The 16988-nt window shown below is 40.7% G+C and overlaps 1 protein-coding gene across 2 annotated transcripts in view; it reads right to left on the reverse strand.

Annotated features, from left to right (window-relative positions):
- Window positions 1-1410: 1410 nt before the first annotated feature.
- Window positions 1411-16988, reverse strand: part of LOC139920401 (replication protein A 70 kDa DNA-binding subunit-like) — a 31728-nt gene continuing 16150 nt past the window's right edge. For both annotated transcript variants that reach the window (XM_078286606.1, XM_078286605.1), the window contains exons 12-17: window positions 16628-16776; window positions 14366-14495; window positions 8687-8863; window positions 8412-8519; window positions 8069-8155; window positions 1411-2242 (exon numbers count right to left, since the gene is read on the reverse strand). In XM_078286606.1, coding sequence (XP_078142732.1) covers window positions 2141-2242; window positions 8069-8155; window positions 8412-8519; window positions 8687-8863; window positions 14366-14495; window positions 16628-16776 — 753 coding nt within the window. In that variant the 3' untranslated portion in view covers window positions 1411-2140. The remainder of the gene's footprint in view (window positions 2243-8068; window positions 8156-8411; window positions 8520-8686; window positions 8864-14365; window positions 14496-16627; window positions 16777-16988) is intronic.

A 16988-nucleotide genomic window follows, 5' to 3' on the forward strand; every position in this document is an offset into this window, starting at 1 on the left:
ATCGTTCAGTTCCTTCCCTCATTGATTATTTTCTCTTCCCAAAAGCACAATCTGGAATAGTGAATGTCAGACAGACCACTACATTTAAAATCTGGACCTTGCATTAGCTCATGATCTGTAGTCATGAAAAAAAAAAAAAAAGAGATGAATAGAAACCCCCGACCTTCCGAAAGTCACAAACTCAGTCGAACAGTCTCTGCAAAGAAAGCGGGAGATAATGGAAAAAGTTGAGGGAAAGGTGACACCGGGATGAAAAGATCAGTGCGTGTGTGTGTGTGTGTGTGTTTAATCTCCCGAGCCTCCACACACAGCACGGCTCCCAGGCAGCGGACAGGAGATTGTACTGATGGCAGTAGGAGTGAGGGGAGCAGGCGGCTTGCTGCCAACATAAATCAGTGTCATGCCCTTGGGCCACACCTTACCAGAGAAGCATGTCACTTAAGCGCTTGCCCTTGCTTTCCGGCGTCTGGATGTATACTCAGACTGAACACAGACCAAGCCCTTTGAAATGCTCAGCTACAGACATTAAGGTGAACAATATCTCCCAGAGTAATGTAAAGCAGCTACGCACGGAGTATCTAAAAACGGTATCCAGAATGTCTGTGATATGTCTGTGAAATGTTTGATTCTTAAAGCAACAGCGCCTGTGTAGTAAAATCCATTCGTAGCTTCTTTCTTATAATTTAACAACTACTTTCACCTCAGAATGTAGTGTAATAGTGAAGACGTAGTGCAATATTCAAAACAGCACAAATACTTACAATGCAACACTTATATTCTGTATTTGATTCTGATCTTATCTTTTTCTTCTACTGTTTCTATATTGTTTTTTTATATCACTGTTTTTATTGGTTTATATTGTCTTTTCTTCTTCTCTGTCTTTTAACACACGCAACACAAGCAACCTCTAAACTACATTCCTTGTATGTGCAAATATACTTGGCCAATAAAATGATTCTGATTCCTTATTATTTTAAGAACAATTAGTGGGTCCATATAGAACCTGAAAGGTCTAGAGTGGCCTTTTAGAAAAAATTGGCCCCTAGCAACATCATTTTGAACTGTTTGAACCGATGCTGAGTTTCTACAAGACTGATCAAACACAGTTCTTGAATGTCTCAATACATTGGAATAAAGAACAATTTGGTGCTATATGTGTCCCAGCATAGAAGAACAAGCACAATATTTTATATTTTATATTGATTATATTGATTGATTTATATTTATATATTTTTTTAAAGATTATTGATCTTTGCATTTAAGGCTGTAAACGGGATATTACATTATAGGGGTTAATAAATATGTTATTTTATTTGAATTGTTAATTATTGACACACACACACACACACAGGTTTATAAGAAGCAAGAAGGATGGATGATGAAGACAAACACTGTTAACTTAACATCTTTTTAATCACTCTCTTCTCTTGTTTGACATTATTGGAAGCCCAGAAGGAAAACACCCACTCTAATATAGATGTAAGAACACAAAAATGACACAGAGAGTAAAACACATTTTTAAACACTCATCAAACAAAAAGTCATTTTAACAAGCATTCATCACTAAATCCACACAGTCACATGCTAACGTGTGCATCTCCCACACACATTTGTCTCCAGCTTGATTTTTTAAATGAAACAATGAAAACTAAATAAATTTGTGACTCATCTCTCTCTAAAATCTTATTAAACAAACCACAGCTGACCGAGACCTAAAGGACCTCTAAAGAGGTGAGCTACAATGACTCACATAAAATGCCAAATAACACACGAGATACATTAAAAATGTCTTCACTTTTCGTCGCTCATGAGAAGAAAATAAAATAAAAATGTAAGGTCTAAACCGAAGTTCTTTATAACCAAAGCAAGTCAAACTTCTTTGTTAAAAAGGTCATTAAATTAAAGGTAAAAGTCATCTACATGAAATTTCCACAGTGTCACAACTGACCAGACATTTGTTGGAAGAGGAGGAAAGCTAAATATCAGTCTTTTGTTTGGCTGCCGTTTAATCAGATGAATCTTTGGTTGCCCCTCTGCTGCCTCAGCCAGATATGCCGTTATCTCACTGGTGGAAAAAGTCAGCGACCGGTCAAAGACGCGTTTTATCGCCAGGCGGCCATTTTGACGACTGGGATCAAGTTCAGCTGGCCATTTTGCGGATGCTGCTGAGGAGTCTCCTGCTGTATTCCCTGTGGTCTACTGGCTGGATTTCGATTACTGTTGCCTTCACACGACTCTCATCCTGAACAGGGAAAAGAAATGTGTTGACATGATTGTAGCACCGTCAGATAAACTGACATTTCTGACAAGTAGAAGCACATTTAACTGAACCTCAGAATTCTGATTTGATGAGTGAATGGGCTTAATGAACAAGATATGCAATATATTCTACTTTTCCTTATTACACATAATTGTTGACATTTCAAAGTTTATAAGAGCAAATAAAATGCCACAAGGTAAATGTATGCATGCAAGTGTCTTATTTTAAGAAAGCTTTGGTCCCCTAATTCAATGTAATTCAGACTTACAAACTTTTCTTTTATCCGAACAACCTCCACTGGCAAGACACACTGCACATATAGTCGACCATGTTGTGTTTCCTCATAAAGCCTCAAGACCCAAAAATTCCTCTTCACACAAAATTAGATGGATTAACCCCATGACAATTCATTAATAACGCAATTAACAATTCCGCTAACACTCTTTGGACAACCAGCAACAATGGTTTTCATTTTGCCCATTATCTCATATATGATTCAATAGCTCTATTAATATTTTCAATTTGCATCTACCTGAGGATGGCAGGCAAATTAAACGATACAGGGGGTTGTCAAGACAAAGGTCCCACTTGACAGAAGGTGACAACTTATTTAAAAACAATGGCCTTCCAAAGGACAGCGCACTGAGAGGGAGAAAGCTTTTTAATTTGATGTGTCTCCACGAATATTACAATCACATCTGGAGAAAACAATTACTCAGCGGCCTAACATTCACCCCCATTCTGCAGTTCAATTACAGATAGGGGCGTGCTTGTGCCCATTGAAATGAACTGGCACCACTTCTGGACACCTGCATGAAGACGAATATGTAGGCAGACATCTTCACACACAGCCAGACACAACACCACTTACAGATACACTCATATACATCATATACAAACTCTACGGGAATCTGATAAGATTATAATGTATCAGAACGTTAGATTAGATAAAACTTTAAGGATCCCAGTGGAGAAACTGAGTTGTTAAAAGCTGTAAAGAATACTATCTAGCAATGGCTATAGGACATGAATGAGAATAGAGCCAATCAAGTATATATCAAGGTATAAATCAAGGCATAAAATGCAACCAGTAATTACAATCAACAGAACATACTGATTAAAATACAAAACTATATGGATTTACAGCGTATGAACATTTACAAATTTACGACATAAATGCAGGGTGTGAAAAATACGCACTGTTGGTTCTCTTCATTATTAGATTTACAGAGCGGATGTGCAGGTGTGCATTGTAATTTATTCACACTATCAGGTATACAGAAAAGCTGGACATGTGTAGAGAAATGTGTCCAGATGTGCAAGTGTGCTTTGTCAAAAACTATTCACATTATCAAATATATCAAATTTACAGATGTAAGTATAGTATTTATCCGTATTTATCCATCTAGCTATCCATCATCATCAAATTTCCAGGTGGAGGTAACATATATACAGAAATGTGGTTTCAATGGTGAATTCAGGTAAAATATGACATTCACATGGCTCTGAATAGCAAAGTTTTATACTGCGTCCATGTGTAGCATCCACACAAAAGTGTTCACCTTCAGCCATGTGAGAATTTTCTCAAACCTTTTTTACATGAGCGGGGACAGCGAAGGTCCCGCTTGTGATGTTGACAAGGCCTCTCCACAGTGTGGACTGTTGATAATGCAAAGTGAATGTTAAGTGTATGTGTGTGGCTCTCAATGGCCCGTCTGTTAACATAGAGAAGGAAAAAGAGCTCCTCTCTGACACTAATGTATTCACTGAGACAAAATCAATTCATTCACTTCAGACAGACAGATGCACACACACACACACACACACACACACACACACACACACACACACAGAAGCACTTGCACCACACAAAAACACGTTCAAGGCACTCATCCAGACAAAACCAGATCCACAAGCACATCTTTTTGCAACACAAAACACACTTATTCTATCCTGTTGGTAATCAAGTAGAGCGTAGTATCATCAGCTTAAAATGAAAGGTGTATCATGATAGTGTAACTTGACTAATTGATGATCATTGATCTACCGATCTAATGCTGATAATGAAGTCTCTCTCTCTCTCTCTCTCTCACACACACACACACACACACACTTGCACAAATAATTAGGGTAATGAACATCCAGTTAGCGTGGAATCGATTAAAGAGAATACACACATGATAAGACACAATATAGCTTAGTGGACGGAATTCAGATTACAAATAAACGCTTCAAACCATTCCCAAATACCAACTGTATAAATAATATTGGATTGGCTTTTAACAAATGCAAATTAGATGTTTATGCAGACAACACACTCCCGATCCTGCAGGATAAATCTGATCTTCAGTTTGGTCTGAATTCTATTAACTGGCCGTCTACCATATTGAGCTCTGCAGCGACCTGGAAGTAGCATCAGATTCACTTCCTGCTCTCCCACCTCTCAGAGGCACCGCCTCAATCAGACCTGACAGACAGCTAACATAGCATCACATTTAAAGAAATTCTACATGTTTTGTCTGCCAGGTTCTACTTTTTTCTGCCTCCTCCAAAAATGCTTTGTACATTTATCTATATTTAGATATAAACCAAATGTAACTATTAGAATCTTAATTTTCTACATGTCATCTATACTGATTAAAATATAAATTAATGCTCTTCAGCAAGATCTTTTTTAAATATACTGTATACATATATTTTTTGGCAACAAATTTGGTGATTATACAGTCTCTGCTGTGGTGTTATATTTTGCATTTCCCAGAGACCACTTGTCTTTTTTCTCCAGATGCAGTTTGAGTTTCTGTAGGTGGCGCTCTTTTCTTTGTCTGTTCAGCCATGGTGGCTATCGCTGCTCTTGCTAACTACCCAGTTCTTCCTCTACTTATTGTAGAGGACTGTACTGTTGGTAAAATGCATCACTTCCTGTGCACAGAGGATTTTTCCCGGGAAAGACCCGCCTGACAACGGGTGTTTAGAACAGTAAATGTAAAAGCTTTTGTGAACTGAATATAGATTGAGTCACTGTTGTGTTACATCAATCGGTGACAGAGAATAGAAAATAAATAGGACATTTATTCATATGAAAATGTCACGGGTTATTACTTTAAACTTTAACAAAACTATAATTTGTCATGAACTGTAGGCTGACATTTACAGATAGTCTACTTCTTTTTTAATCATAAAATATAGGTCATGGGCTGAACTTCATCAAAAGTAAAAACAGAGACTCTACAATAACTCAAACTGTACCACTGTAATCAGCAAATATGTAACATTCAGCTATAGGCCTGTGGGGTCTAATATTTATAGTAGACAGCACAGAAAACTTTTGGGGATTTGAGTGCATTGTGCTTGTTAAGTCTAACAAGCGGTAGTTTATCATCTCTGCTCTGCCCTAAATGTTATAATACCAACATGAGACACATGTGTTTGCAAAAGAAGTTTAAACCACAACTCTAAAAAATATCCTAACCATGGTTATTCTCTCTCTCTCTCTCTCTCTCTCTCTCTCTGTCCTTGTTATGGAAAGTGGTGCAGCACAAATTGCGTGAGTTCATTAATCTTGTTGAGCTTGTTGAGCTTCAACATTTCATTACATCGCTCTACTTTTATGAAATCAGCGTGACAGAAGTTTGATCTGTTTGTCTTGTGTCAACTAACCTTGCCGCTGTGAGCTGTGCACAAGTCTGGGGGAGAGAGTCGACGGAGAGAGAGAAAGACGCTGCACGAGTGAATCACAGTCTTTCTCTGCTCTGTCTGTCTTACTGAATCATATGCTGTAAAATAACAACGATAACCATAAACTACAACTAATAATCTGAATACAATTGATAAACTTTGTGAAGAATCCGTATTTGTTTAGAAGTCATTATCTGTTCATTCTTGAATATTAGTATTCAGTTACACCACTACTTAAAACCCCAAATATGATCACTGCTTACAACGCACAATAGTGAAGCAGAGGCTCTGCAGACCGTGTGACTCTTACAGAATCAAGTTCATATCTTCATAATTACTAGCCTAAACATTATCTATTCTGGACAAAATAAGTGTAAGTATCCAGTACAACATGAAATTAACTTATTATACATCAATTTTGAACTTCACTGGCACAACTCAGTAAAGGGGGTCTATTCCCATTTTGGCTATAGAGGTCAAATCTTACCATCAATATTCTACAACAATGAAAAACAACTTTTAAATAAGGTAATATCTAAACATCACATTTAGAACCAAATCCCAGCTTGAGACTGCCATTATACCACTGTTCCCATACATTTTACAGTATTTCTCCAGACCTTAACTGGTGAGTAACATGACTGTCACCTGGCCGTATCACTCCGTGGCTGAACATCACTCTTCACTGCAACATATATCACCGTATGTCAAATGAGCCTACAGCTACAGAAAATGTGTATTCATGTGTATCAGGACTGAATAACAATATTTTTCCAGACTTTTTTGTGCAATTGCCAAACTTTTCAAGAGCAGCGCATTATCATATGAATTGTACATACTTCTCCAGACTATGCAGATCTGCTTCTGAGCTCTGCATTGCATCCCAGAGTAGGTTTTGTTGAGGTCACGCACCGGACAGCTCCGAGCCCAAGCTACATCTCAATCATTCCACTCAGACTGTCGGTATGTGCCCCCAGTAGCAAATTAGCCTTTCAATAATTAAGCTAATTAGGCTTAGACAGACAATAGCTAAATGCTAATTAGTGCCTAATTAAGAGAAATGAATCCACAGCCGTATTTGTTTTCTATTATCCCAAGTGCACTGGCTACATAACAAGTCCCAGGTCCCTGTGATACTGACTGACTGAAATGTTTTCAGATGTTTTCAACATGATGTGATTGACATCGTGTTGTGATTATGTTGTATTCTGCACATCTTGTGTTGTAGCTCTGCTTGCTTGGATCTACATTTCAGTTAGAGATAATAACTGACGACGTGTCTGGTTGTTAGAAATTCACGAGTGACATTGAGTCCATTAATTAAACGTATTATCTGTTTGATACCAGGGCTGCTTGCCATAGACAATAAAATCGGAAATTTAAACTTTGCGGTGTTCGTTTAGCAAGATAGTTCCTTCACCACTAGCAACTTTCTCTTAGTGTTCGCCACTTCAGCCTGCTGCCAGCTCATCCCAAAAGGTTTCTAATAGCCAGTGAAATACTTTGTGGCGATCAAAATACCAAATCTGTAAACACTTATTTTTTATACCTCTATCATCTAAAAAAATCTATATTTTCATACATAAACTTATTTAACTGCTGCATTTTATATGGTTTTGTAGCTGAAATGTTGTCACTGTCAACTGAGAGAGAACCAGGTTTGTGTTTCTAGCTAAATGTTAGCCAGAGGTTTGTTATATTGTCTTTATCTCCCCTCTTTATAGCCTATATCTATGTAGCCATGTAGCCTTTTCCTACTTTTTGGTTTGTCATATTGTGAAACCACGACTAAACAAGACCATTTACTGCTTTCACGACAATAGCACTTTATTGCTATCTTGGGCATTTTGAAAGCCCATTTATTCAAACCATTATGCCAGTCTATGGCTGAAATAGAATGCCTGCTAGTGTATTAATTTGGAACAGTGATAAGATAGTTGTTTGTAATGGACATCCACCAGCCAATCACAGTCGAGTTTTCCTATTAGGCAGAAATCACTGAAAGAACTCTCATTTCTTGGAGGACAATGATGAGCTCCATTGTATGTCATTCAATTCTCCTCTTTTATTCCTCGGAAACTAAATTGCATTGTATCAAATTCTATTGTGCTCCAGTTTATAGCCACTTACGTTGTAGGTCTCCAGCTTCATTCTGATTTTAAAGATGTGAGTTGTGAAGTTGGCTTTCTGGAAGACTTCGTCGAATACAGCGTCGCCCTTAGGAACAAACAAAGACACACACACACACACACACAAAAAAAAAAAAGAGAGAAGAAGGTAAACAAAGTCAAGGCAAGAACGCATGAGGACAGCACAGCGGTTTACAGGAAGTAGTAGTCCATTGAAGTTAGACCTTCTGGAAAAATTGAAAAGGCAATTTTCTTGTCAGGATGTGGACAGCCTAGTTTAGGCAGAACTGTGTGTGGAAGTGTACGGATGTGTGTGCATGTGTGTGTGTGTGTGTATGTCTCACTACTTCTCTGAGCTGTCCCAGTGTTTCTGCACTGTGACCTAGCAGGACCTCAGCTGTCTCCTGGAAGCATGTCACCCACTGGTTATCCCCGAAGTCTGCGATGTTAGCCTGGGAGACAGAGAGAGGGGATGAAGGCGAGTGTGATTTTGTGTACGTGTGAGTGTGTGATAACTGAGTGTGTGTGTGTTTGTTTGTGTGCGCTCACAGAAGTTACAATATTCCTCAAAGTTACTGGGACTGTATGTTTGTGTGTACAGTATCTGGTTTGAACTTACAGAAAGTAAGAGTCTGTACTTAAAGTTGGGGAACTCTTTGTTACACTTTTCACAGCGGTACAGTCCGTTCTGCTGGTCTATGACCTTCTTGCTGCAGTCTGCAGAGGGACACGCCTGGTACAGACAATTCTCCTTACGGCAGTACACCACCGTGGCCACGCAGCTGAAGTACTCTGCCTGGGAAAGGATGATAAAAACAGGAGAGAGGAAGACATCAAAAGACGGGGCTAGAGCTGCACAATTAATCAAAAAACAATCAAAATCTCTATTGATTACTGCATTTTCTAACATGTAAGAGGCTGCAATTTTTTCCAGAAGGAAAGATGCTTCAGGTTCCCCCTTAAACAATGATTGCTACTGTGGAGAATATCTACACTGCAAATCGAGTTGCAAATTGGACAAATCTTTTATTCTATTCAAACCGGGTGAACTTTAAGCATTAGCATTTATTTTCAGGATTTTTTACGAACTGAATTTTGTGCCAAAAAAAACAGAGTAAAAAAGTTATCACTACATTTCACATCGCAATCACCATATTTCAGCAAGAGTCACAATATGATTTTTGTCAATTATGTGCAGGTCCATGCCAGAGTAAGCTGACAGAGAGGGAAAAAAAAGGACAGAGAGAGAAGTTTAGCATTTTTTTTTGCATTTTCTTTCATAATAATTATTGAGAGAGAAAGAATGAAAAGGGGAGGAGCAAAACCAAGTGCGCACAGGACGCCCTCCAATGTGTTTAAGCTCCCTACAGTTAAAAAACATTAAAAAAATAAAAACTCAGATCAAACTTGGCATCGTCAATAAAACTGTTGCCAACAAGTCTGTCCAGCTGGTAGATGCATGCTGTTTACACATCTCTATTTGACTTCCAAACAATCTTGGAACAGTTTAAAGAGCGAGCAGAGGGAGTATGAGAATTCTATGCATAATAGATGCAAGATGGGCCTAATCTCTTTCTCCCTCTCTAATACATAAAGTTTGCACACACACACACACACGCACACACGCACACACAGAAAACATGCAAGGTTATATGCAAAGATCCCCATCAAACTTACACATTTGCAATACAGATACAATGAGTTAAACTTTTTCTGTTATGAATTTAAATTAAAGCGTACACAGTCAAACAGAATCAAATTAAAATGCAGCGGCGTTGCGGTAATTTAAACGGATATTAGCACCTTAGGCGGCAGAACTCACACTGGTAGAATCAACAGCTAAAGAGGAAAGAAATGCTAATTCTGAGAGAAAAAGGCTATTCTCTCATCCTGTGGAGAGGCGCAGCATTCCATTTCCATAAATATAAATATAAAGAATGCACACAGCAGATGAACTCTGTCTCCCAGGGAAGAGATGTACACGTACACACATGCATGCACACTGACACACATGCGTATTACAAACAAACATAGACATGCACATGTGTGACTACAAACAAATAAGGGCACACACACACACACAGATACACACATGTACGCAAGCACAGATAGGCCTAACAAAAACAAAGCGGCTCGGGTCAATCAATCTCCACATCATTTCTCCCAGCCTCACCAGAGGGCACTTCTTCTACCAGGAGAGCAGGTCTTAAACAAGATGTTGGAATGAGAGCCAGAATTTAAAATGAAATCCTTTAAAATGCATTCTAAACAACAACTACAAGCTAGAGCTGGGCCAGACTCATTACTAATGTTGGCCTAAATGAGTCTATCAAAGACTCTCTCTAGGACGCTGGCCAAATTCACACACAAACACACACACCGACTGAGCGATGCTGCGCCTCGGTTATACAACCCACATATTTTCTGTAAAGTGTTCGGCAATTGCAGTGAATGTAAAAAGGCCATTAAGTTCCCTGCGTCCCTTGTGAGATGGCTGACTGTCCTGCGTCCCTGTGACCTCTACAGATACTGTCAGTCAGACTTACAGCCCTCTGACACTTCCTTCCCCCTAGCCAGCACTGAGTCACAGCCTTATAATCTGTCCACCCATCCATCTACCCATGCCACACAGCGAGAACCCCTCCAAAACACGAGCTAACAAGGATTTTTTTTTTTTTAATTGGGAGAATTTACCCCGTTAGCAACAGCCCTCTCCCACTCAACACTCCACTCCCATGTTTTTCGCCTGCATGCCTGCCTCATCAGATTTTGCAGACTTGGGTAGATTGGAGCGCTGCGAGGCTGGTGAGGTGGGATGGCGATGCGTAGGGAAGGTGGCAGGGGGGTGGATGTGGCGGAACGAAAAGAAAGCCTCCTGATTCGGGGGCTTGTCGAGGCCTTGTGATGTCGGCAGATGCTACCGAGAATGTAAGGATGGAGGTCAGCGGGATCTGGACCACAGAAAATTCCATCACGACTAGACTACTCTGAATAAATCCCCCTGCATTTGTCATCGCCTCTCCCCTTCTCGCTCTGCTTTTTTCCTCTCCCTCTGTATTCCAGTGTGTACACAGAAGCCTTGGGCAAAGTCTTAACCTTAAGCACACTGAGGAGAACCTAGAAGAACAGCATGACTAATATCACACACAAAAACAGATACACGCAAACACACACATACACACATACACAGATATATCAGTGAATACAGGCTTACCTAAAGACACATACAATGCAAGCACACGCACACAGACACAGACACACACACACACACACACACACACACACACACACACACACACACACACACACACACACACACACACACACACAAACACGCAGAGCATTTTGAAAATAGTTTTCATTCCTATCACACGAAATCCCTGTGTCACCTTCTGGCACCCAAATGCAATTAAAATTTGTATGTGGCAGGGCAACGAAGTGAAAATCTACTTCACATAATTGACGTGGTTGCACATGCCAACTTAAATACTTGTCCCAGAACCCCAACACACACACACACACACATACACACACATACACACAAGACTACATTAATTAGAAATGGCGTACACACGCACATGCACACACAAGACACACACACACACACACACAGAGTCACAGTCACGCACATGCATGCAGGCAAACCAGGTAGAATGCTAAATTAGATTCCTTCAAACTAAAATCTAATGAATGGGATTCCATTATTACCAAAGCTGCAGCCTCAGAGTATGTGATAGACAACCTCCTTAAAGCCGTTCAATTACAGAACAGGGGGAGAAGAAGGGTGGTGGGATAGAGAGTGAGAAAAAATGGGGTGTGTGAGAAGACAAAAGAGATTGAGAACGAGGGGGAAAAAAAAGTAGAGGGGAGAAAAGAATCTGAGCCTCAATTATTTACACACTGTCACCTTTCAACTCCTTTCCCCACATCTGCCTCTCAACTGTTCCTTTCTGCATCCTTTTCTCAATACCCCCTTGCCACTTCTCTCTCTAAGTCACCACACTCCTCTCTCTCTCTCTCTTTCCTCTCACTCTTTTTTTTCATATGGCCTCATTTCCTTCTCTCCTTCAACGCAGGTTTATAAGTGATGTGAAGTTTGAGCGGCTCTGCCGGGCTACTCCTCCCGTCTCTCCCACGTTCTCTGTCCACTCTGCTTCCCTTCCGGTAGTGTTACGCCCCATAGGCTTCCTCTGCCTCCGCCGCGTAATTAGAACTTTTTATTAGAAACTGCGTTAATTAGAAACTGCTTACGGGTTCCTTTCAAAATCAAACTTGAGGGATGAGGGAGATTGGACACTTAATTCATTTGATGGAACGTTTTGAGTGGCACACACCAGTTACACTGCGCTGTACTTGAAATAGTCCAAAGCAAAACTTCTTAAAATGCCATGAGAGAGTTCTCGCATGCTCCTCCAACAGCATAAGACACTTTGATCCGTACTGTGAACATGTGAACAATACCAGCTCTCTCCCAAAGCTAAAACAAGAGAACCATGACTCTAATCTGTGAAGTCATACCAAGGCACAGCCTGCAGCTGCTCTATTTACAATGAATGGGAGACTGACTGTGGATTTATGTGTTTGTCTAAACGCTTACATTCAAATGAGGGTGAGCAGCAGTCAGTTCTAAATCAGAAAATCCGTGCTTGTTCGCAGAAAATCATCCTTGATGGTATCGAGCAAGTGACCTTTTCCAGTTTAATCTCTGTGTAGCTGCACATTTATATGAAAACATATATTAAAGGAAGATTCTACCCTCTGGTACTCTTACATTGTTATATATCATCAATTTGTGATGTTCAGTACATTCCAGGAGATATTTTGTGATGAAGTGTTGTAATTTATTTATTTACTCACTTTCCTTCAACCTGCCTCATCTAATTCTATGTCAGTAAGTGATTTCCTACATTCATACATGACTTCAGGCGTGAACTACACCTGTGGGTTTTATGTGTAGGTGGAGGGAGCAATAGCGATATCGAGCGTAGTAAGAGCATGAGTGTGAAAGTGAACGAGTCGAGAAAAAGTCCCGCCCTTAGAGCGGGTGCACCCTATACGTCAAAAAGCTGTGATCAACTGTAGCCAATGAGAGCTTGTGAAGAAACCCGGTGCAAGAGGTGGGAACTATAAACAGACTCAGAACAGACAATCCATAATGCTTGCGTCTCCCCAGCCATTCTCTCCTCCAAATTCGGCGTCTGGCCCTCTTTTCCTGCACAGGCGACAAAAGCAGGAAGCTGCTGCTCCATGTCAAGCTCCATCTGCCACACTCAAATCACGTGAAAACCCGTCACCTTCCGCGTTTGTTTTCGCAAGATAGCGGAGTATCGAGATCCCTCGCGACCAAAATCCAAGTGAAGAATCTTGTAGTGTGTGACCCTTGTCTGTGCCACATCATTTAGTGTGTGCACCAATATGTTGGTGAACAACAAGAAACTAAAGGAAAGGACGTCGTTTAATGAGACCAGTAGAGTGACTTGGGATTTTGATAGTGAACTCCAGAAATTACACAAAACATGTCTTGTGGCTGCATTACATTCTGGTCTATTGAGGCTTCTGCTGAAATTGGTCTTTCTTCCTCTTCTACGATAGACTTCTCCCTGTATGATTATTGAATGTCGACGCAAAATGGCAAGTCTAGAAATAAGCCCTTGCTCTTTGATTTTGAGCGACTGACACAAAAACCTGACATTTACCGTTGATGTGTGTTTAGTTTGAATATTGACTATAAAAGTCACTCTGACGAATGGTCAGTCGGGCTGGTCTGTCAGTCCCAAAAATGTCCAAAACCCCACTGTGCATATAAAGCCACGGGATAAAGAGATACAATACCTATACATTTCTCAGGCAGCCACACTGGTGTTTTAGCTCACTTGGCAGGGCAGTGGACTTTCCTGCAGGGTCTGATCCTGGCGTTGGCAAATGATCCGAACAGAGTTTGACTCTTGAACCCAGCAAGGACAGAATGTTTACATTATGCTATTTGACATGGTGAGTTAAAAAGAGCATTTTCCCACCAAGACATTAAGAAAAAGGTTACACCCCACGCCAAACTCAAGCGTTTAGTTGGATAACACTGGTTGATGTTCCACACAGTCAAGAATAGGTCTAAATAATAGATCATTGATTAGGCCTATTCATGAACATCCTTGTTAGTGACTGCACAATCTAAAGAAGTATCGGCCTACTTCAGACTACCACTTGTCACAATGACCACAATAAGGTAACCTGCATCTGGTCGCAGTGTGAGCTTGTGTGTGTGTGTATGTGTGTGTGTGTGCATGCATGTTTGCTATACCTTCTCTGCTTGTCCCAGGCGTTCATTCTTAACGTCGCTCAGTGTTTTCCAGTTGACCCTTGCTCCGCTGCCCGCTGACCTCATCTCTGTCAGGGATTGGCTGTTTAGCGCGTAGCCCTCCTGGTCATACCTACGCACATTAACACACACAACACGCACACACAAATAAATGTGAGCACAGACATGTTCACACACCAATAACCACACACACACACACATACATACATGTAAAACATGACATACATTATTCAGAATGTAGGGAGACGGAGAGCAAGAGCGAAAGGGGAAGGAGGGTTTGTTGAGGCAAATGAGAAGAGAAACACAAACAGAGCGTGCTTCAGAATGCAACTAATGATCCCTGGATTCTCAGGTGATTACACTACACAAGATACACCATCAATATTAGTCATCTGAGAATATATCTGGGTGTATGTATGTCTGTGTGAAAAAGATTAAGTGAATGCAAGTGCGCCTGTGTGTTTGCATATATTAATACACTTTGATTTTTCCCGTGTAGGAGGAAAAAAAATAGTTCTACAACACTAAGTCAAGAGAGTATATCTGATCTGCTGTTATCTAAAGGAGCAATCTTCAACTTCCATTGAACTATTCCCTTAATCCCTTTATTGATTGACAGCCACCGCATCCTGCAATCTATTTGATCTGATATCTGGCTGTCCATCATTTAATGCAAATGCATTCATACACCAAACTGTTAATCGGCCTTTTAAATTTCTATCCATATGTCTCTGTGTCTGTCCCTCTGTCTGTCTATCCATCCATCCATCCATCTATCTATCTATCCATCTATTCAATATCCCTTTCAACATCTCAGTGCATCAGTGTGACTTCTGCTCTGTATTCTAGCCAAGCAGAGCGCAATCTAATCAAGGCGTCATCCACATTCATTAGTTTTTTCAATTATGCAAGTAAGCCTGGTCAAAACAGTCCCACAATGCACTGCATTGCCACGGGAACTAGAGACAGACACTCTTTGTCTTTGTAAAACGCAGACCTAAATGTTAAAAAGGAGTGGAAGCATGCTGCACTGCTTTCTCCCCCTGCTCCTTGAATAACATTCGCTGTCATTCATTCACCGCTGTCAGCGTGTAAACTGGGGAGAAGACCAAACAGCAGCGGAGATCAGGGAAAAAAAGCCAGGGATTAGAGAGGAATGGAAGGAGGAATGAAAGGAAGGAGGGGCGCCGTTTTTTAGTTATTTAGTCCTTTGAACGTCGGGATGAGATGGTGTATTGACCAGAGACTAATAAGACCGAGATTAAAGCTGGAGCAATGGAGCCTGCCTCTCTCTCTCTCTCTCCCCCCCCTCCCTCTCCCTCTCTCTCCTTCTCTCACACACAAACACACAAACACACACACACAGAGTAACTGCTGTAACTAATGCAATGCACACAAAAATGGCCAAGGCTATTGTTCATGGAGTAATTAGCCAAATTTATAAATCAGACACTAATGAGTCAAAGAGCGTGCTGAATAATGCCCAGTGTTCTGAATAATGCCCGCAGGTACAAACATTCCCCTTTATTTACCATATTCACACCTGGAAGCTGTGAGAACACTGCTTGACGCAATCTTCTGCCTAAGAATAGCATCCCGTCACTGTGCACCGTGTAACACATACCACATGCACGCTAAAGCACTTGTTGGACATATATACAGGCAGAAAAATATGCATTTATATTTCAGCAGTGGCCAGACTTGAGAACAGCCTTAATGAGTGAATGAGTCATCACTCAAAATCCCTGCACAGGAACTGCTAATAAGAATCCAGTTTGATGTGGTTCACTGTGTCCCCGTCTTTGTGCGCACACACACACACACACACACACACACACACACACGCAGTAGCAGTTCAATGTTAGAATCCAGAAATATCCGTGTTCCCGTTATTCTGTTATTCCCTCCATCCCGTCCTCTCTACATCCTGTCTAGAGTATCCCACTGGGACCGAGGAGGCGTGTGGTACCAGTCTCCTGACGCGTGATCATCAGGATTTTATGCTTATATACGTGCATATAGGTGTGTGTGTGTGTGTGCATGGATGCATGTATGAATATTTCCGAACGTATGCATTACAGCAACATGGAGGTCTATCTGTTTGTAGAGCTATGTGCATGTTTGGGCATAGTGTGTCTTGTCTGTTGCTTGTGAATAGTGTTTGGATGACTGTGTGTGTTGCATGTATATGTATGACGATTCTGTTTGTGTGTGTGTGTGTGTGTGTGTGCGAGCATGACTTACCAGGCCCTCAGTCGAAAGGCCTCAGGTATGTCTGGGTTGACCATGACTGTTGAGCTGAACAAAGCAGAGAGAGATCTGCCCCCAAAATCAGACAGGCGAGCTCCTTTGATGGCGACCACAGGCAGCTCAGAGCCATCAAACTTCTCCGCCTAGAGAAAGAAGGAAAAACTATTAAAGGGAGTAATGAAGAGAGAAAGAAATAGAGAACAAGAGATGGCAGTCATATTATTGTCTTTTTTATGTTCACTGTCTGTAGCTTGGAGTGACCAGAAAGCGATATGTGAGCATGGTGTGCTTTTATAATTGGACAACCTACGAGTTAATATGAAACCCATTTTTGGATTTTGGCAAAGAAGAGGGA

This window comes from Centroberyx gerrardi, chromosome 11 (genome assembly GCF_048128805.1).
Source record: "Centroberyx gerrardi isolate f3 chromosome 11, fCenGer3.hap1.cur.20231027, whole genome shotgun sequence".
Lineage (NCBI taxonomy): Eukaryota > Metazoa > Chordata > Actinopteri > Beryciformes > Berycidae > Centroberyx > Centroberyx gerrardi.